Consider the following 23,601-nt stretch of genomic DNA (forward strand, 5'->3'; position numbering starts at 1 on the left):
GATGGTGTCAATCATAGAGGTACTGGTCAATGTACTGGAAGACAGAAAACCTTGTCCACCTGTGTTTCGGTGGGTGAAGAAGACAGAACTGGTAAAACAGGCACTCAGCAAACAGGAGGCTGCTGGGAAATGAGAAACAATGGTTCAAGTAGAGTATCATTAAGAAGCTTTCACTGCTGCAGCCCAGCTGGGGAGAGGCACGTGGGGAGGCCCAGTTCCTCCAAACTCCAGAGTGAATGAAGGCACTTTTCTGTTTGCTTTTGGAAAAACTGGGAGACTGTGTTGCCTCTGTCATCTCTTGAAAATATTCCAAAAAAGAAGTAGGAGGTCATTTTTAAGGGACATGGGATGAGTAAGAAATAGATGATTCTTTCATGTTTGGATGCAGCAAGGGTAGTGGCATTATTAACAATGACCAGAAGAAGAAACATTGTTTGTTCCCGTTAAAGCCTTATAATGGCATAAAGGTTATCATTACATGTCTGAGACACATGCAGAGGGATGTGACTAAAGAAGGGTCAAGGACCAAGAGAAAAGTTAGGGAGAAATGAAAAATTAAGCTTGGAAGTGAACATTATAATCCTGCAAAAGTATGTCAGGAGAAGAGCAATGACTGAACCCCAGAGTGCTGGTCTGAGAATGGGAGGAATACAATGTAAAACTGAAAGAAATTGCTGTAGGACCTGTTAAGAGCATAAAAAGAAATTGAATGCACAGTGTTATAAAAAGGGAATGCAATGGTGACACTTGAAAAAGACCAGGCAGGGTACTCGCAGGAGTGTGTGAGCAAAGCATAAGCTGCATGCATTGACTCTGAAGCTGACCTATGAAAGTCAAATAAATGTCGGTTGCAGTGATTTAAACAAGGTTTAAATAATCATCATAGATAGCGGCAGAAAAAATTCTCCCAGCTGAATGTTACCCATTTTGAGAGGTGTCTTTTGCAGTTCTCTGAAGGACTGAGTAAAACAAGATCAGCTCTTTTCTCTTTTCTTTCTTTAAGGGTTGTGCACAGTCTCCTCCGGCAGAGGAATGGGCCTAATAGCCTTTAATTATCTTCCATTTTCTTTTTCCCATATTCTCTTCTATAAACATTGGGAACTCATAGTAACAGCGTAGACAAAATAAAAAACTAGCTAGATCAACTTGTCCTTCTTAAGCTTTTTAGGCTAACTTCAGGAAAGATGATTTCAAATGTGTTATAGCTTAAAAATAAAGGAGGTAGAGTAGGTGATTTTCCATATGCTCACTTGAACATAGCATCAATGAATAAAACAATTCCACTCAGGATTCTTACTTGATAGAAAGTCAAAGAAGAAAGTCGTATCCGCTGGTTCTTAGGAAGGCTGGATACCAGGGAAACAAAACTTTCTCAACTGAAAAAGAAAAAAAGAAAGATGTAGGTGTGAGTCAAAATGTAGATGACTTAGAATGTAAATTAAGTGACTGAAGTAGTCACCTGAGAAACATTTACATTATAGAATAGAGATCATAATCTAAAATTTATTTTATTTTTCCACATTTGACATATAAGTGTAAAGATAAATGCAAATACAATCATATTATGGGGAAAGAGTCAGACATTTACATTTTCTGTGAAATGACAGAACCACCTGTAGCCAAATTCACGTTTCAATATGCAGTTAGAAAAATTCTTTGTTGGTTTCTCATTGAATAAATGGAACAAATGGAAGTTACTGAGAAATCAGCATACAGTTATAGAAATGTAGTTCAAAACACAGTCTCTTAAAGGAATGACCATCAAAGTGTGACTTGTAGACTCTCTAGAGTTTATAGAAATCTCCTGCAGCCCAGAAACTAAGACCACAAAATCTGCAGCAGACTCTAGATGATAGGTCCCTAACTGCATGAGGAACGAAGCTGTTCCACTGGCGTGCTGGAAATGGCCCGTGTATAGTGGAAGACTGCTGAGACTTGCTCGAGTCCAATTCAGGATGTTTTCTTTTTGCTGCAGAAAACCTACCGAGACTTCAGGTTGCAAGGCGTGCTGGAGGGAACGCTGAACAGTAAAACCTACGATACCGTTCACAGCCGTCTGACCGTAGAGGAAGCCACAGTCTCAGTCACAGATGCGGGAGGACTTCAGGGCATTACTATGAAAGACAGCGATGAGGAGGAAGGATGATATTATTTCACCAAGCATTTGGAGTTGGGAGGTGATGGTCTGAGGCGGGGTGGGGAGTATCTTTGGCTTGGGGTTTTTTTGGTAAATTGTCCTTGTAGTTGCATTTATAATTTTGCCTTCTGATATAGGTGCAGAAATGTAATTTGCTCCATTTTTTAAAAAAACTGAAAGTAAGATTATCAGAGGAAAAGTGCCAAGGACTTTTTGAGAACAATGGTTGTAGCATATTTTATTGTATAGCTTTGCTTAGGGCTGCGAGAACACTGGCATGGAGTTTGAGTTCCACTTGTGATTATGTTTCCCTTTTGTTCGTTACCATGTGTTCTTGTATCTCCATCAGATATTGATGTCCTGTGCAGAAAACAAAATGTGTGCCTCACTTAAAACACAACTATACAGGAAATCATTCTTGGAATAAGTCAGTGCCCTAGGTAAAAAAATAGTGTATTTTCAGGATTACACTTTGTTTACCTTTTTTTGTGCTTAATTTTTCATTATTATGTGATGTGCATTAAAAATTTTAATCCTGGTTCTTTGTATTTTGAGGTTGGTATATAAGTAGTAGGACTTCAAGGACAGTCAAACACATACAAACTACTTAGGAGTGCTGTTGTGTCTATTCATTTTGCAAGTTTAAAGATATCTCATCATGTTGGGTGTCAGCAAGCTTGCCATCAATGTTTCTATTTCTGTGAAAAATTTCAGGCAATAAGAACACATTTTGTCGTGACCACTTCTGTATCTACCCAAGTTTGTATAGAATTCTACAATTAAAAGATGTTTTCAATATTTCAAACCATTTGAACTGTTGTATGATTCCTCATGAGAACAAGGGTTTTTTGAAAGATTATTGTATCTGGTTTATGTAGCAATTTATAGTGAATATGTATCTGCTCTACAAACCAAATATATAGCAAACAAATATCCAAGGACACAATACCTTTATAAAGAAAAAAAGCAAACAAAAACCCCTCACTGGCAGACGAACAGACAGTGCCCGCTGCCCATTTTCCTATGCCCTCAATATGAGCTGGAAAGAATTCAAATTTTCATCAGTCGAAACTTTTTTTTTTTGTGGGAACATGACTAATTCCTGGGTTTGTGTAGACAAAGTCGAAAAGAAGACAGAATAGAAAAATGATATCCAAAGAAGAAAGGAAGGTTGCTGAGGTCGTTGTTGAGCCATAGTGTTATACTTGCAGGGCTTTGCTGATGGACTGTTGAGGACTTGCAAGGCTGGTGTGAAGTTTCCCTGCAAGAACAGGCCGTAGGACTTCAGGGGTCTGTCGCAAGCACACGGGGCTGCAGGAACTGAGAACGAGAGCTATGAGGAAAGTCTTTTGCAGCGTACTCAGAAGGTCGGCCAAACGGGGAAGGTCACATTACACTTCTTCCTAGCTCATCTAGGGAGAAACCCAGAGTGGCAATTTTTTCCTGCGGCAAACCAGCCTCCTCATCTGCATGTGAGTTGAGGTGAATTCAGCGAAAAGGGAGACATGGGAGCTGGTGGGGACAGCTGTTCTTCTCAGCTATTTGTGCCACGACTGAGTGCTCACCCAAAAGCGTGCAGGGAGGCTGAGAGGGCTGGGGTGCGGTGCTTCCGCACTGGATCCCTGCCGCCCACCCCGGGGTGCGCGTGCAGCTGCAGGGAAATGCGCAGTTTCGGAGAGCAGCTGGGTGGGAGGCAGCTGCCGAGGGGCAGGCAGCCGGAGGGCTGGGTAGGGTGCACACAGCGCGCTCCCCTCCACCGTTTTGCATTCACGTTACCAGCTCTGCTGGGATCTGAGCTGGTGGGAGCCTCGACAGTATTTTCCACCATTCCCAGGCTCCCAGACGGGTTTGCTGTTTGGGGCTTTGACAGCACTAAAAGAACCACATATCCCTTTCCCATCTCTCGTACTAGTCATGCCACTGCATGGAAGCTGACGGCGTTTGAGGGGCCAGGTAGGGCTCTGGCTGAAAGCCAGGCTCAGTAAGGGGTGGCCCACCAGGCCAGGAGCTGCAGCCTCAGCCCCAGTCTGGCTGTAGCAGGCATCAGGGTACGGAGGAAGCCACACTGCCCAAAGTGACACCCAGCTCCCAAACCCAAAGAAGCAGGGAGATCAGTGCTGGTCAGGCCCAGAGGGAGCTTGTCTCTGCAAAGATCACCCTGCTTGCCCTCTCCCCACCATCTTTACCTCCCTGAGACCCTGTGGAGGTGCATGTGGAGGAGCCAGCTGTAAAGAGGTGAAGGCAGGTGTCACCGCGATGGCCCTGCGGCGCCTGCCGAGGCCTCCCGGTGCAGCTCCATGCAGGGCTCTCCCGAGAAGAGGCATTAGGAGGTTTTTAAGGTTTTGAGATGTCACAAGGGTAGGAAGTGTTATCGAAACTGGACGCTGTGCCTAGCAAGTCACTAACAGTGGGGGGACCAGGAGTGAGAACTAGAAATACTGGGGCAGAAGTGGCTGTCACCAGCACAGCCCAGGAGGTGATGGGTCCCACTCTTCTTCAGCGGAGACCAACCTGGCAGCAACCCATCTGCCCAGCCCTGCTAGCCGAAAGCCTTGTGGGAAACATGCTGATTTACGCTCACCTCCCATGTGGGCTTGCCCTCTGTCTCAAGTTGTCCCCACACTGAGGAGGGTTTCCTGGTAAGGCTAACTCTCCCTATTGATTTGGAGAATTACAGAGTAGGTTATAGTAATTTCACCTGTCAGGGCCTCAGGAGGATTCATAGGCCACCGTGGTCCTGACTGACCTCACCTGGGACCCCCACCCACAGCCTCTGCCCTGGGACTCCACCTCAGCTCAGTCCAGGGCTGTCAGACTCTGCCCCAGCAGTCGAGTAAGAGTGCTGGTTTCTCGCTCAGCTACAGTCCCACCTGTGTTTGCCTATGGGCCCTGTTGATCCAGACCCTGACCCATGGATTGACTTCAGACCTGCCTTGCTCCCTGTCCCTTAGGGAGCAGTCAACGCTTTCTATGCCCTGACATCATCTTTAAAAAAAAAAAACTATGAATTTTTGTGGCTTGAAGTGGATCTGAGTTACTCAAATTTCATGAAGCATGATACATGTACACCCCATATGTCAAGCACTTTGCTCTACAATTTCATCTGCGTGCAGCATTTGCAACACATGTCTGTCAGTAAGATCAAGATGGGTAAGGAAACAGTAAAAAAACCAAAGATGATGTAACCATGAAGAAGTTAGGAGATGTTTGTGATTTCAGAGAAATTAACTCAGACACCAAGTATGTGATAAGTTATTATTAGAAAGGCAGCACAGCAGACATCACAGGAAGGCAGGTACAGAAATGACAGACCTCCAAAGGTCATTCCATTTCTTACTAATTCACATATTTTCTTAGTGACTAGATTTGTGAAACCGTGAACCAAGGCCAAGCTCGGGGAGGCCAGTGAGTATCTGCGTGACCGCTTCGGGGTCAGGCACCGCCGCCGCCAGCAGCCGCGGCAAAAGGCCGCCGGCATGGCAGCAAGGTCCGCCTTGACGTTTTAATTTACGTCTTCAAAACCTCGGCACACTGCTGGAGGTGCGTGCCCGTCCGGGAGAGGCGAGCATCACCTCCCGCTGTACGTCTTCGTGCGAGGCCGCCGGCGGCTCTCCCGCCGCCCTGTCCCGGGGCTGCGCGGGGGGCTCTGCCCCGGCCGCCGCCCCCACCGCTGCCTCCGCTTTTCCTAAGCGGGCGCGGAATGCAGGGAGCCCTCAGCAAGGGGGCATGACGGCTGCCGTTCAATTCACCCCCCTGCATCTTTGTGGCATAAAAGGGGCTGTTGAAGCCGAACCAGGAAAAGCCACGACCGGGTGCGCGCCCCGCGCTGCGGGCGATGTTCGGGGCCGGGGTGGGCGAGCGGCGCTGCCCCTGACAGCTCTCCCGCCGGCGGGGCAGGGGGGTGCCCGGGGCCAAGAGCTCGCCCCCCTCGGCTATCGCTTCCCCCCTCCCCCGGCCGAGGCGGCGATGGGCAAGGCAGAAGCCGGGGGAACCGCCGCGGCGGCAGGGCGGGTTTGAGACACCGAGCCCCGCCACCTCCAGCCGAGCTCAGCCTCCGGCCCGGCCCCGGCCCCGGCCCCGGCCCCTGCAGGACCCCGCAGCTCCCCGCTGCACCGCCCCGCTTGGCGCTGTCTGCGCCCGCACCGGCGGTTCCCCGCCGGTGAGACTCGTGCTTGTAGAGCCACCCCGCGCTTTAAATCTGCTCCCGAGCAGAGAGCGGGCAGCCTCCGCCGCAGGAGCCGGCGCAGCTTTGGAGGGAGCGCTACACCGAGGGGGGTGAGCGGCCTCCGGGGGACCGGGTGCTCATCAAAGGCGCCCAGAGGAGAAGCCTCTCTCCTTGGCCCTGGGGACACGGCACCCGCTCAACGCTTCCTGGGGTGCCGGGGGGATCTCGGGTCAGGCCCCGGGTGTTTCCAGGCTTGGGGGGGGACAGAGCTCCTCCCGGGACACGCCAAACCCTCGGCGCGGAGGGCCGTCGGGGCACCTCTGCGCGGGCAGCAAGTGCAGCTCCACGATGGACAGGGCAATGAGCGCGGGGGGTCGGGGAGGGGGTGTAAGGCTGTGGGGCGGGTGGCTGGAGAGCCTTCCTGCACGGAGAGTGCCCGTTATGCATCTTCCGAAGGGGGTTTGAATGAAACGTTTGACTAACAGCAAACGAGCGCGTAGCAGACGGCGGGAGCCGCAAGGCAGCAAGAGGAGAGTCCTCTTCTAAAGGAGGACTTTAAGCCGTTTTGTGCGAAAGGGACAGAGCCTGGGACCCCCGTGGTGGCCCAGCGCAGCACCCGGCCCGGCCGGCGTCCCAGCGGCACAGGCGCGTTTTTGTTCTAATAGCGACTGAAAAGAAACAACCAAAAAACCCAACAACGATCGAAGTTTAAGGTTTTGGCCCTAGGGGGAATACTGTCGTTCGTCCCCACCCCCGAGGGCTGCTCAGACAACTGTCCCCCATGTCCGTGCCCGGGTGGGGGTGCCGGGCGAGCAGCCAGGGGCGGCGGGGAGCCCTCGCCGGGCTCCGTCCAGCAGCGGCCGCGACGGGGCACGGCTCCTGCTTTTGTTCTCGTTCGTGTTTTTCGCTTGGCTTCTCCCTCCCGCTCGGCAGCGGCACACCGAAACGCACCCCGCCGCGAGAGAGCGGGGTTTTGTCCCGGCTCCGTGTCCGGCAGCCTGTTGATGGCGGACACCTTCTCCCCGCCGTCAAGGCGAGCCCGGCGTCCTCCGGTGCCGGGAATGCAGCACACAGGCGCCCACGCAGCCGAGCAGCTCTTTGCTTCGCTCCAGGTTAGCTCCCAATACACTGGGACAAAACAGAAACAAAAATAAGTTAATTGCTCCTGATCCTATTCAGGAATCTTAAAAATAAATAGCTTCCCCCAGCCAAAGAGCGCAAGGCGTTCATTTAGCAGCGCCGGGCTAAACATTTGTTGAACTGGGAAAGGAACAAATGAGAAGGTGTCATTCACGGCTCCAGCTGCCGCTGGCCCCTCCCAGCCACTTCCACCAAGGGCCCTTTGGAGCTGATGACACCGCTGGGTCCCCTCACGGGCGGACTGATTAGATTAGACGTGATTGCTGCAGTTCACGTTCGTAGCTGGCACACTTAGACAAATCGCTTGCATGAATTACGGGAGGGCCGGGAGCGCTGCTTTAGAGGGTCACTTGTAATTTCGATTATATGTGATTAAAGGCTTTGTACGTGAAAAGGCTTAATTTGCACCCGTTTGGTTTTCGGTTTAGAGGGGTCTGTATGAGACGTACTGTACTGTCAAACTTTGTTTTACCTCGGGGAACACTTGTGTTTGGCGGGTCAGTGTCAACTGTTTTTCTTTTGTGACGGATTCGGGAAAAAAATTATTCTTTTCCTTGCGGTGGAACTGATGTAGAGGGGTGCTAACACGCACTCGCTGTATGGGGAGACTATACATAGTCTCAGAAGGTATATGCATATATATATTATTTTTTTTCCCCGGAGAAAACGTCAGTGGAGAAAACGCCGAAGCGTTACAACTTAAAACAAGCCGGCAAAGCGCAAGGGCCTTTGCCGGCACTCCTGAAGCAGCAGAGCCCGAAGCTGCGGCGCGGTGCGCCCGGGCTCTGCTGCCGCCCTCGCCTCGCCGGGGCCGGGCGGGCCGGGGAGCCCCGTCCCCCGCCCCAGCAGCCGGGCGGGCAGCGGCAGCAGCAGGTTCCCACCGAAAAGGACGGCGGCGCTGGATCTGCCCCAACGCCGGCTGGTAAACGGGACCGCAGCTGGCCCACCGTCCCGGTAATCCCGGGCTCTGCCTCCCCTCGCTTTAACTCTTGCCCCCGTTTATATTTGGACTTCCCTTCAAAAGACAGTAAACAACAGGCCCTGAGTGGGAAGGAACAGCGAGCCCAGCAGCCAGGGGCTCAAGGCGAGGTTTAACAAGCCGGGGCCGATGCCTTTCGCCGCGGCGGCCCTCGGGCACGGGGCGCGGCGGCGGCGGCGCTGAGCGCGGAGGGAGCTCCGGCCCCGCGTCGGGGGTGAATCGCCTCTTCACAGAGCCGGCGGCTCGGGAGGGCACGGCGAGGACTGGTATTCAGTGAGAGCAAGCCCCAGCTTTTGCAGCGAATCTCGATGGCCGCACTTTTAATGATGGTTATTGCAATAACAGTAATCGGGCTCTGGCCAGGCGCCGTCGGGTCTGCCGGTGCCGCGGCCAAAAGTGTTTCCCCCAACCTCCCTGGCCCCTCCACGTCAAGCTCGCCCAGACAAACCGCCCCGGAGCCCGGCGGGTGGGTGTCTTCCCTTCCCCAGCCGTGGGGAGCAGGCTCTGAGCGCACGGAGGGAGCGCGCGGCGAGAGGCAGCCTGCTCGGGCAGGGGGGCTGCGGCGAAACACTTCCAGGACAAGATTAATACAGGCAACAGAAGGTTAGCGGAGTTATTGTCCTTTTCAATTCATTTTTTGCTTAAAAACGCAACGGAATTATTCGTTTTATTAAGGAGGAAGAAATTAAAGATTAGGCTTTAGGCGGTATTTTACCTCCCTCTAATCGCCTCTGGGATCGGATTGGAGTAATCCTGACGACGAGATGAATTCGCCGGTGACTGGGATTTTGAGTGCATGTAGAGATACGTTATGGTAATAATGTAAGTGAGCAATATCAAGAACATAGCTTAGGAGCGAATGAAACACAAAACCGGTGACGGGGAAAAAGCGAACAGCAGCTTTCCCGGGCAGAACACGAAATCAACTCGAGGCAAAACTTTTGCCCGTAATTCCTCCGACGGTCTGTAACTCTGGGAGGCCGGCGGGCCCGCTCCTTCCCCCGCCGGCCCCTTCTGCCGGGGCTCGGTGCGTGCCTCCAGCCTGGAGAGAGGTCCGGACGCGGGGAGGCTGGCCCAGCCTGCAGCCCGCCCTGCGCCCTGCAAAAAGAGGTGGCCAGGAGGTTACTTTTCGCCACCCTCAGAGCCTGTAAATCTCTCTGCATCGGGAGCTAGCACGACTGCAAGAGATTTGCAGCTCGGCAGATATGTAACGTCGCTAAAAAGATGCGGTCCGAGCGCAAGGCGAAGCTCGGGACAGGACTTAAAAAATATACCGCCATTGATTTTAGTAAGTCTAGCTGTATTGCGGGCAACTCCAGCACTAGCAAGGCTCCGTCTTTAAGACGGAACAGAATGACTTCCCCAAAAAAAGAAAAAGAAAATTTAAAATGTGGCTTTTAGATCGCTATTTAATAATTGGGCACGAACAAAAGTTGTCGTGTGCGGTACGGAAAGAAAGAGAGGCATATCCGCAAAGCAGTAACGAATAATAAAGCTCTCGTTTCTCCAAGAGTGTATCTCAGTATTGAGGAGACCAGTATAATTGTAATGGCAGGGCTGTAATTGCTGCTTTGGGATATTTACCCTGCTCAAATGACACTACATATTTTACTTTCAAACACATGTCAAAAAGTCAATCCCAAAAAGACCAGTTAAGAGCAAGCTGTTAACATATTAAGTATACGGGATTTGAAGCCTCTAAAACCCACTCAACAATAATTCCCTTCTTCAGCACCAATCAAGAGGAAATTTGCCTAGATTGAATTAAATGTAAATTGCTCTGAAGGAGGAAACTCTCCTCTGGCAGACACAAAATAAGCGAGAGACACCGACACCCCGGAGAAGCGGGCAGCCCGGGGCAGCTGCCCCGCGCGGCGCTGGGGGGACGCGGCTCCGGCCCCCCCCGGATCCCCGCGCCAACACCCCCCCCCCCCCCCCCCCCCCGCCGGGTCGGTGACACCGGCCGAGCCGGGGCTGGCGGTGCCGGTGCGGGAAGCAGCAGGCAAGAGGCGGGCGGCTGCTGCAACCCGATCCGGGGCAGCAATTACGGTCTTAACGCCGCGACCCGTCTGCCGCGGGGGCGGCGGCAGCTGCGCCCCGGCCCGGGGCCCCCAGCGCGGCCGAGGGAAAGCAGGGAGCGGGGCTGAAGCGGAGCATCGCGGCCGGGGACCCCGCACGGCACGGCACAGCACGGCTCGGGCCCTTCCTCCGCCCCACGCTTGTCCTCATGGCTGTGTCCATCCAGGCGCGGCCCGGGGTCGGCCCCAGCTCCCGTCGCCTGCCAGCGCTCCGGGGCACCGAGGGGACGGGGCGGACACGGAGGTCTCAGGGCGTGCTGGGCGCTTCCCCCGCGGGGAGGGGTGCCCGGGGCCCGGCCCGCCGTCGGACGCCTGTGCCGGGGACCGGGGGGCATCTCTCCTCCGTCCCCCGCAGCTCCCCGATGCTCGCACGGCAGCTCCCGGCTGCGGAGGTACCGTCGTGCAACAGCCGCTGCCTTTTCCTCCACAAACGGGGCCGCGGTGACCCAGGGCGGCATCGGCCCGGCGACAGCGCCAAGGACAAGGATACCTCGCCCCATCCATCCATCCATCCATCCATCCATCCATCCCTCCCTCCCTCCCTCCCTCCCCGGGGCCCCAGCCCTTCCTCCCTGCTCCCGCTTTCCCGCAAGCAGGTTGTCCTGGGCCGGGGGCTGGGGGGGTCACAGCCTTTTGCAGGCTCCCCAGCTGGTACCCGAGCAGCGGGTGCCGGGCCTCCCTGCCTCGCTGGAGGCTTCTCTCCACTAGCAAGACCCAGGAACTCCTTCCTCCCTCCCCCGGCCCCGCAGAAGAGCTGTGCTGGGCCGCAGGAGTGGAGGCCGCCCCGCGGGCCCCTCCGCCGGGGGAAGCGGCCGGGGTCTGCCCCGCGGTGCCCCGCCGGCCGCGTGCTCCTGGAGCGGGGGCCAGAATGGAGGGACCCTCGGCTGCTCCCGGGGATTTCGGCAGCGGCCTCTGATTCACCAGCTAAGGGAACCCCAGGCCGGCGGGAGGAACAGGAGCTTGTGCTGACCCCCAGCCGTCGGGCGGTGGGACAGGGGGTGAATACAGAAAGCCCCTTCCCCACCGCTGTCCCTCGTGCTCCCCGACCGCCCGCTTCGCTGTAAGTACAAACACACGGGAAGATACCCGTCCGGAACAGGGCCGCCGAGGTTCGCTTAAATACACGGGGAGTGCATCTGTTTAGGTGCACATATACCTATAAGCGGTGTGTGCGCGCTGTATATTTCTCCGTGTGTCTATACCCATCATGAGTTTTCGGTATTTGTGTTGTGCATGTGTTATTTAAGGACAGAGAAGCCATACCTAGTGTATATGCAGGTTACTTTACACACACACACATATATATATAAAAATAGTGCTTCAGATTTAAAAAGCACTCCCTCTTCCTACCTCCTTTTCCTTCTCTTCCCCAGCCCCAGGTTTTGATTCATCCTTTTGCTCACAAGCACTCGTTGGACTCGGCCCGGGTGGTTCCCGCATCCCCCTGTGCTGTTCTTGCCGTCTGCTTGTCGCAAGTTCCCCGCTCATTTGTTCACTGTGTTTTCCAAAAGCTCTCCGCCACCTGACCTTGTTCTTTAAAGCAGTGAGCAGACCGGGAGCAGTCCCAGGAGCAGAGCAGCCATCTCCCTCCCTCCCTCCCTCCGACACACGCGCACCCACGTACAAAGAGAGCTTGGGCTGGAAAGTGGCAAGGAAACAAACAGCTTCCCCTCCAGCCGCTTCTTCTGCAGCACCTCGTTTGACAAAAAAACCGGCGCTTGCCCTTGAACTGGGTTTCACATCCCTATTTAGCACTTGGACAATGATTTTAGATGATGTCACTTAAAGCCAAACAAGAAAATTGATCTCGGATTTGCTTGGCCTCTAAAGCCTGGTTAAGCAGATTGCAAATAATAATAATAAAAAGAGAGAGGGAGGCAGAGGGGAGAGAGGCAAGAAGGAGGGAGAGACGCCTCCTTCCCTGGGCGGGGGAGGCGCGGGCGCCAATGAAAAGTAGCCGCTTACTGGGGGGGAAAAAACTTTTCCTGTTGACTGTTGGAAGCGAATTGAGCAATTATCTAGTTTACCTTCTCCTCTTGGAAGTTAACGATTGGCGAGATCTTGGCTGCGTTATTGACACAACACTTTCTATTGACAGAAATAAGTAGCGATTGTCCCGAGTCATTGGTGCGCCAAAGTAAACTGTGATGGGCTGGCATGAGTCCACTGGACTGAGAAGGCTGGTTCCGCCGGCGGAGGCTGTGGTGATGGTGGCGGCGGCGATGCTGGTCTCCCTCCTTGCAGATCAGTGACAAGAAAAGGGGCAAAGAGAGTGAAAGAGAGAGAGAGAGAGAGAGGGGAGAGGAGGGGAAAAAAAAAAAAGAGGCGTCTACCAAAGCGGCTCAAACCGGGCGAACAAATGCAAGCCAGCCATGGACAATAGTGGCCACCACACGGCGACCAAAATCCTAGCGACTCCTCCGGCCAGAGAAAGCCTGTCTGCCAGGAGCAACATGATCAGCACGCCCAAGCCCCTCGCCTTCTCCATTGAGCGCATCATGGCGCGGACGCCAGAGCCCCGCTCCATCCCCGTCCCGCAGCTCCTCCACGGCTCCGTGGCCAAAGGCGACCCCAAGCACCCGCTGCACCTCAACTCCTCCATCCCCTGCATGATCCCCTTTGTCCCGGTGGCGTACGACCCCCTGCCCAAAGCGGCGGTGGCCGGAGCGGAACCCAGGAAGGCTCATTTAGACTCCTCTTCCTCGCCCTCCTTTAGCTGCGGCGATCTCTTGAACTGTGCCCTGAGCTTGAAAGGAGATTTCCCCCGCGATGCCCTGCCCTTGCAGCAGTACAAACTGGTAAGACCCCGAGTGGTCAATCACTCCTCCTTCCACGCCATGGGAGCCCTGTGCTATTTCAACCGCGGCGACAGCCCTTGTCACCCGTCCTCCAGTGTCAACATCCACCCGGTGGCTTCTTATTTCCTCAGCTCGCCCCTGCACCCGCAGCCCAAGGCTTACCTGGCGGAGCGGAACAAGCTGGTGCTGCCGGCCGTGGAGAAGTACCCGGCGGGGGTTGCCTTCAAGGACTTATCGCAGGCTCAGCTGCAGCATTACATGAAAGAAAGCGCTCAGATCCTCTCGGAAAAAATCGCCTACAAGACCTCGGAGTTCAGCCGCGGCTCCCCGAGCAGCAAGCCCAAAGTTTTCACGTGTGAAGTTTGCGGAAAGGCAAGTAGAGCCGCAGCCCGCCTCCCTTCCCCCTGCTTCCCCAGCCTCCCACCCCGTCCGTCTGTCCGCCGGCTTGTCGGTCGCTTGCTTGCGTTATTTTTAAACGACGGCTTCCCCTCGGCGCTCTCGCCGTCTAATCGCAATATTTTTTTTTTTTTTGTCTGATTTCACTCTCAAGGTATTTAATGCACATTATAACTTAACTCGCCATATGCCGGTGCACACGGGAGCCAGACCCTTTGTTTGCAAAGTTTGCGGGAAGGGCTTCAGGCAGGCGAGCACGCTCTGCCGGCACAAGATCATCCACACCCAGGTGAGCCTCCATCCCTCCCTCCCTCCCTCCTTCCCCGAGACCTCCTCCCTCACGCTTTTCGGGGAGCCCGGCTTTGTCCGGCCGCTCCGAGGCAGCGGCGCGGGGCGGGGGGCGGCTGAGCCGGAGCCGCTGGGGGATTTCGTTCGCCCCGGGCTCGGTGGGGTACGGCGGGGTGCGCCGCGCCGGGAGCGGGGCGAGGCGACGGCGAGCCGTCAGCTAACAGACAACCCCGCAAACCGGCACACAAACCCTGCAAACCAACCGAGAAGCCGTGACTGGGCGTTTGTTTCCCTCCAGGAAAAGCCACACAAGTGCAACCAGTGCGGCAAAGCCTTTAACCGGAGCTCGACCCTGAACACGCACACGCGAATACACGCCGGCTACAAACCTTTTGTCTGTGAATTTTGTGGCAAAGGATTTCACCAGAAAGGTACCGGTCTCCAGCGCCTTCTCCCTCGCCCGGGACCCCCCAAGGCGAGGTCAAGCGTCGGGACGATTTGCGATGGAGCGGCGGGGGGGGGGGGGGGGGAGTTGATTTTGGTTTTAATTTCTGTTATTACGCATTTAGGTTAATTTTAAGTATCGCTAGCCCCGACACATCTCCTGTGGCACGGCCCGCGGAGCGGGGCAGGGCTTTGGTTTTCGGGGGAGCGCAGGGCAGCCTTCCCGCGGGCAGCGCCCGTTTTCCGCGCACTGCAAGAGGCAGCTTGCAGGGCACTTTGGCAAACGAGTTCGCCGCCTTTTTTCCCCTCCGCGGGCAGGAGTTTGGCTAGTTTTTCTCCCCGTGTTGCTGGGAAGGCTAAAACCAGGGGTTCTGTTTCTGCAATTGATGTGGTTTTGGTTTATTCGATAATTCCCTTCTCGTCCGCAAAGGAACAGCCCCGGGGAGCTGATGGGGAGAAGGCGGGTGTTTGCTAAGAGGTTGGCGGTCATGCTCGGCTGAAGCCGGGCTCTCGGGACGGGACGGGGTTGGGGGATTTTTTTTTTTTCTTCCTCCTCTTCGCAGCGTCCCGTTCTCAGCCCCGGGTCCCTTTGCCCTTCTTGTCTCGTTCCCAGGCAATTACAAAAACCACAAGCTGACTCACAGCGGGGAGAAGCAGTTCAAGTGCAATATCTGCAACAAGGCTTTCCACCAGGTGTACAACCTGACCTTCCACATGCACACCCACAACGACAAGAAGCCCTTCACCTGCCCCACCTGCGGCAAAGGCTTCTGCAGGAACTTTGACCTCAAGAAGCACGTCCGCAAGCTGCACGACAGCGCCCTGGGACTGCCCCGGCCCCCCGCCGAGCTGGGGGGGCCCGACCAGCCGCCGCCGCCCGGGCCGCTGCTGCAGGGCCCGCCGCCGCTCCAGCCGTGAGGGGCGGCCGCCGGCGGGGAGCGCCGCTCCGCCGGCGGGAGCTCCCGCCGCCGCCGCCGCCGCCCGCCCGCCCTTTGCATGCACCTGTTAAGCGGTTCTGTGTATTATGCTCTATATCGCCACTAACGTTTATGGGACTGATTGTTTCCCCTCTTTTTTTTTTTTTTTAATTATTTTCGGTTGGTTTTTCAAAGACTCTATTTTTTGTTGTCGTTGCATCTCAGGTGGAGAGATGGTTCTAAAAAAAAAAAAAAAAAGAAAAAGCGCCAAGCCAATTTCTGCTGTATTTATTTGGGATCTGTATTACCCGAGCCGGGAACGCTGCACCACTTTAATTATTTCGATGTATATATATTTCCATTGTGTCGATCCTGCCCTGCCTCTGCTGCCTGCTGGTTATCCCCCCCTTCTTGGTTTCCTCCTCTCCCTCTTCCCCCTGAATATCGTATCTATATGGACAGAGCTGGTTCGCTATGTATGGATTTGAATTTCGGTTTGATTCTTGCACGTGGAAAAAAAAAAAAAAAAAAGAAATCGTTGACCTGGTGGAAATAAACATTTGAACGCGAGTGACTGCGGCCCCGGGGGCTGCGGCTCGGCCGGGCGGGCGGGCGGGGAGCGCGGCGCTGGCGCTGTCTAACGGCAAACCTCCTCCGCTTCCTTGCCAAAACACTGAAACGACGGCTAAAGACTTTAATTAAGAGGGGTAATTAGTTCGGATTGATCAAAGCCGGGTTGTTATGTTATTAGCTGCTCAGCAGACTCTGCCAAGCCGAGCCTTGAAAGCAGAGCCCGCTCGTCGGTGGGCGCCTGAGGAGCGGCGGGAGGGGGCGGCGGCGGCGGCGGTGGTTGGGTTTGTACGCCCCCCCGGGGTAACCGACGCGGGCGTGGAAAACGGGTGCTGCCCCCCGGGAAGAGCAGGCGTACCTCGCGCTGCCCGCAGCCCCCGCCTCGGGCTCGGGGGTCCTTTCCGGGCAGGAGGGGCCGCGCCGGGCGGGGCGGGGGGCCCGGGCGGTGCTTCTCTCCGGGGCAGGGCCCGAGGACGGCGGCGCCGGAGGGGTCCGGGGAGAAGCGCAGGGCGCCCCGCGGGCGCCGGGGGTTTGCCCCGCTCTCGGGGGACCTGGCGGTCACGCCTGCGGGACCGCTCCGGAGCGGACCCCTCGCGCGGGGGTGATTTGGTCCCGCGGCGCATCCCTGCTCTTGCCGAGGTTTGGCAGCACCTGGAGCCCTCCCTGGGTTTTGGCTGCACGGGAAGCAGCGAGCCGCGGTGGTTATGATCGTGCCTCAAGCCTTACATCCAGGAGAGGGGCACCCTCTTGCAGGCGGCGCCCCCGCCCCCCTCCCCGGGCCGCCCCGCTCGGGGTGTTGGCAACCAGCGGGTCTGGCCTTAAAAGTTTCGGCCGGCGGCGCTTGTCTCAGCGTGCGCCTTTGAAGGTGTCTGGGAGGGGAAGCGAGTCTCTCTCCTTTCGCGCATCTCGGATTACCGAAGTAATCCTCTGAACGGGCGACTGTACTCGTAAAAAGCAAAGCGGCAGGTCGGATCTGCAGCTCAGCCGGAGCCCCGCGGCACCCCGGCAGGGCTCAGCCCCTCGCGGGGCCTGGGGGAGCCGAGGGGACGCGCCGTTTCCCGCCCGGCTCCCGGGGAGAAGCAGCCCGGAGCCCGGCTGGTGCTTTGGGTGGGGGGACTTCTGTGCGGCCCACTGACACGAGTTGCATGTGCAGCGGCGTGGGGGCCCCCCCCGGAGCGGGTCTCCCCTTCGGAGACCTCGGGGGAACGGGGAGCCGCTCCCCGCTTTTCCACGCTGATTTGCGGCTGCAGGGGCAGACGTGGGAGGCGGAGGGAGCGGGACGCGGGAGGTGAGCGACCAGCTGAGGTGGCCCCGGGCAAAGCGGGAGGCGGGCTGGAAAGGGGCAGAGATGAGAGGGTCGTGCAGAGCCGGGGGGACAGGCTGGGTTTCCCCTGAGGACCAGTCCCCGTGGCCGCTTCCTCTCCAGCTCTGCCTGGCTCCCGAGGCCAGGAGAGGGTCATTCAGGCTTCAACAGGGATAAATTCCTCCCGAAACAGATGACTGCAGCGCATCGCTAGTTCCTCTTCTTTCCTTGCTTGCCAAAGATAAACTTCTGCAGCATGCAAAGAAAGGTAAAATGTCCCAAAGATCCCACTGAAATTATGTGGGTGTGCCACTTCTGTGAGCTTCTGCTTGAGTGAAACAAATCACAGCAGAAGTCCAACTTACTTTTCTTATTGCTCAGCAAGTGTGATAGCACAGGACACCGCAACTGCCTTGGCAAGGTGCTACGTATCTTCATTTTATAACTCTTTTAAACACTTCCAAACTATTCAAACACTGCAGGTATACCGGAACAGTCACAAAAGTATTTCATATCATGATGAAAGGATATGAATGTAAATATATGATAAAATGAAAGGAGAATCTAATCTGGCCGCTTTGTGATGAGCGTGTAACAGTCTCAAATCAAACACCTACATGAGGTCTGAGGACACCACAGAAGACTGTATGCTCTGGCTACCCAGATGCCTGGCAATTCTTTGCTCTACCTTGTTTCTCAAAACTGTTTTCTAAGTGCTGGGGGAAATGAGGGCTCGGGCTTCCCCAGCCAGTGGCAGTTAATTTCTTCCTTTTGTATGGTTAGAGAGGGAGAATTTCCGACGTTCCTTGACCATAGACCATTTACAGGTTTATAAACAGTAATCAGTATTTTGCCTTCCCTCCTGTAAAAGATCTGCAGACACTGCATAACCTGGGATCTTCTGTGTCTTCCTGACGGAAAATGCTATTTTGCTAAGGAACTCGCATGCAGGAGCGACCGCGTTTTGAAACAGAGTGGAAATGAGGCACTCTAGTTTTATTCCAAGGTGAAGTAGAGAAAGTCAGTGATGGGCATGGATAAGTGATTCTCCTTCCTAGATTTCTTGAGGTAAACACTACAGACATGGGACTTCACAGGGAGAAAAGGATAGCTCATTTGTTATTTTGCTATACAAAACCATGTTTGTGTCAAAGGCTGGGATTAATACATGTCTTGGAAGGTCTGCGCAGCATTACCTTTCATTTCCTGTCTTTTGAGATTAATCTCAGGTTAAGTGAATTTCTAGTTAATGGTCAGAGGCAATTCAAAGCTGGTGAAATCATCATGAGAGACAAAAGCTATAACTTCATATGCGTCCAGAGCTTAGCGCTGTTAACAGCTCTCCTTACCACAGACAAGATGAATACTTTTTTCATTAAAAAAAAAAATGTATTTTTTAATAATTTTGACAGGAGAAATGGAGTCACCTGTACCTAAAGGAAAGATTATGTTTTCTGGTTCCTGCTTGCCAGTCAGCATCATTGCCATATTATCTGTATCCTGTATGACAACTGGTCATCCTGATTTTACCAGTCCCTCATGGATACTGGGAGGAGAAGGGCATTGGTGTGTTTGGATCTGCTAAAACAGAGCTGTAGAGCTGAGCATTGACATCCTGATGACACTGTAGCCCACCCCCCATCAATCACAATAGTTTTACTTTAGTACTGAATAAAAGGGAGACAAGACTGGTGCCTATGGGACTCAGGAGCCAAGAGCCCTCGTCAAGCAGGAGCTGTTGCTCTCTACCCCCTGTCCCAGCCAGGAGTTCTCAGTTGGGACAGAATTTCTTCTGTGCTTGTCAGATGCTACAATTATATTAACACGTGTCAACGCTCAAAGTGCCGTGTATTCGTGAAAGAGCTACCAGAATTACCAAAGCTGTAAAAAGAAAATACAGCAACAGCAGGATCTTCTCAGAGAGTCAGATACAAACTTCTTTCTGAAGCTGAAATGGTACTGGCTTTGCTTTCCTACTGCTTTATTGGTGATCAGACACGCCCCCTACAAAAAAAAAAAACACCGGGAAAAAAGAAAGGTAGATATTAGTAATGACCTTTGGGGTTTGGGGGGGTTGTTGCTTTTTGTTGTTTTGGTTTTTGTTTTTTTTTTTTTTTTTTAAATCCATGCATGTCAAAATGTAAACTAAGCACAAAGCTTTTCAATAGCTACCCAAAACCATGCTCTAGTTCACAGGTAGTTAAATAGAAATCCAGCATATCTCAAGGTACCCAAAATGGATATTGGACAATATTTAGTCAAGGAAGCATTTTGGTTTTAATTTTTTTTTTCTTCTTTATTACCACAGTGGTGAAAATAGGGGGACTAAACAAAGTGTCACAAATTCATCTGGAGCCAGCTCAAATGAAGGCACGTCGGTCACAGTTTAGTACCAGAACAGTTTAACTGGACAGTGCTTAAAAACTAGAGATTAGAAAGCTCCTACTCTGCACCTCACGTGCCATACTTAGAATGGGACAGTCATCATTTTCTTCTTGGGTGCTTGGTGAAGAAAATAGGGAACTAATTTGCACCTGGCACTTTGACATGCTAATATGAAATAATTATAACTCTGTAGGTATGTAAATCTTTCCACCCACTGGCCATTTGGCTACTGGTTTGCTCGGGTACCATCCTTACAGAGGGAGAATTGCATTGTACCCTGTTGGCAACTGTAGTAGTAACAACTCAGTAGTAACTCCCACCTCTCACATAAAAGCAGTGGTAGCTCCAGCTCCACTCCATGCTGGGTCCACCTTCTCCTCCTGCTCCAAGGCTGCAGGCTGGATTACTTTTGGATGACCACTTAGGGGCTGCAGAGCACACTGCGACCCCCTGCAACAGCTGGTGGGACTCACCATTAGTCCTGTGGGTTTGCAGAAAGTTGTCATTTTGCTTCAGTAATCTGCGATTCTTGAAACAATGCAAAACTTCTCATTTGAAAACCTCTGGTGGTATTATGAAGTATGAGCAGTGTCTCTCTTCAGTCCTGCTTTGAAGCTTTCATGGAAGTTATTTAATGGCTCCACTGTTCAGTCACTCTGTAATCGTATTTGATTAGGCACAGTATTAAATCCAATAACCATGCTTGCGAAAATACAAAAACTCCTCCCTTTCTGCCTTTGAGCTGGCTAATATTTCACCACCATTATTATGTGATTTCTAAGCAATCATCTTCAGTTACCAATCAATTAAAACACATAGAGAAGCTGTTTTTCTGAATTTTTTCTGAATAATTCTATGAAAAATTAATACATAGTAAGTTTTATTTTGTGTGGAAAATGAAGGAGTGATACTTAGCAAATGTAAGCATGAGTAGCTTACCTGCAACTGCACAGGTAGGTTAAACATTTATTTTCACGGATGGGACTGTAAGATTCAGTTGCAGCCTGACACAGCATGTAAGAGAAACCTTGATTCATGGTACTTTAGCTTAGAGGGACTAAATACAACTGATGACACAAAATAAACCTTTTCAAAATGTTTCTAATACACCTGTTAACCTCTTGATATTACCATGAAACATCTGAAGAGTTTATTCCTCCACATAGAAACCTTGCCTAACTCAGATTTAAAAGAAATAATCTTGAACAAGAACTTTTTTTCTAAATAACAATAATGAAAAACCCTTGGATGATAGTATGTTCAGATGAATATTTTTTTCTGAACAAGCAAGAATTTGTAAAAGTAATCTCTGCTGAAGAAGTTAACCAAAACCTGAACTACAATGTGTTCAGAAAAATAAACATTTCACTTTAACTAGAAAAGGCTTTGAATGATTGGTTTTTTTCCTATGTTCCCCAGAAAATAAAAAAGAAATGGCAATCTTATTTTTTAACCTACTATATTGTAAAGGAACAATATGTTTGCTCTTAAAATAAATAATAAAAAATGATTACGAGGAATGCAGGAATCACATAATCTTTTTTTCTTTTATGTTTGCCAGCAAACACATTAGTCTACATATGATACATAAGAATACATCTTAAAAACCACTTTGGATTACTTTAACTGAATACTAAAAGCTGAGGGCCAGCTCTTGCTTATGCCCAGTAATGCTTTTGCATCTCATGAACCTGGGAAATGCAAGAGATACAGAGAAATGAATTTAGATGACATTTTTCAATTTATGGGAACATGCAGTTTGAAGAGCTACAGTAGAACTGGCTAGAACAGTTAGGTAAAGACCAAAACAAATTTGTAATTACTTTTGTGGACAACCTGTAATTATTACGATTTCACATAAAGTCATGGACTGTTTTGATTTGCTAGTCCTAAGAAGCAGAGACACCCTTCCCTACAAACAGTGTTTCTTCTGTTCTTGTGGAGCGTGCTGGTTCTCTAGGTATGTTCTTCTCACATACCTTTAGAAATGGAGTGTACAGTTACATTTTTGGTGAAAATATTAAATTACGCAAGGATTATAACTACAGCAGAGACTGAGTTACCCCAAAACGGACCTGCCACAAGACAGGCAGCTGAGTCCTCAGCAATGCAAAACTCATATTTCTTGAAAAAGCAGTCAGAAATTGTTCGAAATCCTCCCTGATGCTGAATGTTATTGCACACCAGACTGACTTGTAGTGGAAGTTACAGTGGGCAAAGAGCTACTTTAATTTATGCAAGCAAAGGAGTACATCACAGCTGAGTTGCGTTTACTATATTTAACTTACATCTGTTTCTATACTAATTACAAAAGGTGCTACTTTATAAGGGTTTTTTTCTGAATCTTTTTGTAGAAATTTCTTTGACAAATCAGCATTTATAACTCTGTAGAAGTTTACAAGCAGATTTTGATAAAACATTACTATAAAAACTTGTTGTATTGGGAAGAATTTGCTTGAAACCAGAGATAACCAGCTTAAGGGTAAGGAAGAGTCTGCTGGGTTGGGTTCTTGCCTGAGGAGGTCACACTCACATTTGAACGCCTCTTCTGCTTCACGTGCTTCCAAGCACTTCAGTAGTGTCTGTCCCGTGCTATAGAGTCAGTGTGTCTATTTTGGTCTCTCCTGCTTTCCTTGGACTGCTTCTCTTCACATAGATGACAAACAGTCATAGGATCAGAGGGAGAGTTGGCGATCGGCCTTGGCTCCCAGATCTGCAGGATGCGATTGGCCCAATTGCAGGTGTTCAGTACCAATATTTTGCAAGAGAACCGCCTTTTTCAATGTGGATTAATTAAAAATGATCTTACTATGCTTAAGCAACTCATAAGCAGATAGAAATCATTTAAATGCGGATGTCATGCGTCTCGGGAGCATTCCCCAGTCTCCAGGATGTTTGCTATTCCAGATTCTGGGAATTAAATTTTCATCCTGTGAGTGTCAGAAAAGGATTGTTGGTTACTCAGGGTGGGGTTGCAATGCTTTTGAAAGATCTTGGTTTCACCCTAGTGCACAATGAAGATAAAGTCTGGAATTATGAGATTATTCGCTAACTGGCATTCTTGCTTTCCCAGCCAGTTTTGTTCGTCATGCTCTTTGTACGAGCCATCTGCTTCGTTTACAGAGCTCTTAGCCTGTTCTTTTTTTTTCATTTCTTAAGGAGCGTGAAGCACCAACTTGTAAAGTGTCCCACAGTGTTATCCAAGGTTTAGATATAGTTACCCCCTCCCCCTTATTTTTAATCAAGTGGTTGCTAAACACCACATGGAGTAATTAGGTTATGAATCATTTATTTTCCAGATTTTTGTTTTCTTTTTAGCAAAGTTCAATTCAGAACAATCTTGTTCAAGGCATGAGTCAAACCAGCCTCTCTACCTTGGGCAATGCTTACACCAACATTTTGGGCATCCTAACAGGAAGCAAACAAACATAGATGTCTATTTTCTACGCTGTCAGTGGAGAGACATAAGTGCCTCTAGCAGCACGAAAAAGAGATTCAGTCCCTCCTGTGTTAGGTACTGCCTTCACTGCAGATAGTTGGCAGTTCTTCTAGCAGCTTCCTGAAGCAATCCAGTTACCGAAGCATCCCTCTTCTCTATTACGACTTCTGGGAGGACAGACAAGAGGAAATCCCAGCAAATGATGCTCGTGACCACTTTTTGCATAACAATTTGGTGGTGAAGTTGCTTATCCACATAGCCAGGGGATGGGCAGCTGTATCCTGCTTTGCTGGGCTGACTCACAATGCCAACATCTGCATCCTAGGAGACCATCTTAGTCCACAGGCCATGGAGTATGCTGAGTGAAAGCACCCTCCAAGCCTCCTAGTTTGTTTTGCATCTGACATGAAAACATTGATGGGGCCAGCAGGACAGTAAGCAAAAAGGACTCCTTCCCCTGCCCTCCTGGGTCAGGTTTTCAGAGGGACAGAGCTGCTGTTCCAGCTGGGTGACCTGGAGTGCTCGTGCTCTTTTCAAGCAGCCTTGGAAGCAGGGATGAAAT

At 51.7% G+C, this 23,601-nt stretch overlaps 2 protein-coding genes across 16 annotated transcripts in view; both read left to right on the plus strand.

The window, feature by feature from the left end:
* CADPS2 (calcium dependent secretion activator 2) overlaps positions 1-2,146 on the plus strand; it is a 318,208-nt gene extending 316,062 nt beyond the window's left edge. For all 15 annotated transcript variants that reach the window (XM_059817284.1, XM_059817282.1, XM_059817293.1 and 12 more), the window contains one exon: positions 1,976-2,146. In XM_059817284.1, coding sequence (XP_059673267.1) covers positions 1,976-2,146 — 171 coding nt within the window. The remainder of the gene's footprint in view (positions 1-1,975) is intronic.
* Positions 2,147-12,871: 10,725 nt separating this feature from the next.
* Positions 12,872-15,343, plus strand: FEZF1 (FEZ family zinc finger 1). The gene is made up of 4 exons (XM_059817116.1): positions 12,872-13,669; positions 13,848-13,982; positions 14,280-14,412; positions 15,039-15,343. Exons 1-4 carry the CDS (start codon positions 12,872-12,874, stop codon positions 15,341-15,343), a joined length of 1,371 nt encoding a protein of 456 aa, XP_059673099.1.
* Positions 15,344-23,601: the final 8,258 nt, after the last annotated feature.

Source organism: Gavia stellata, chromosome 4, assembly GCF_030936135.1.
Source record: "Gavia stellata isolate bGavSte3 chromosome 4, bGavSte3.hap2, whole genome shotgun sequence".
NCBI classification, from domain to species: domain Eukaryota; kingdom Metazoa; phylum Chordata; class Aves; order Gaviiformes; family Gaviidae; genus Gavia; species Gavia stellata.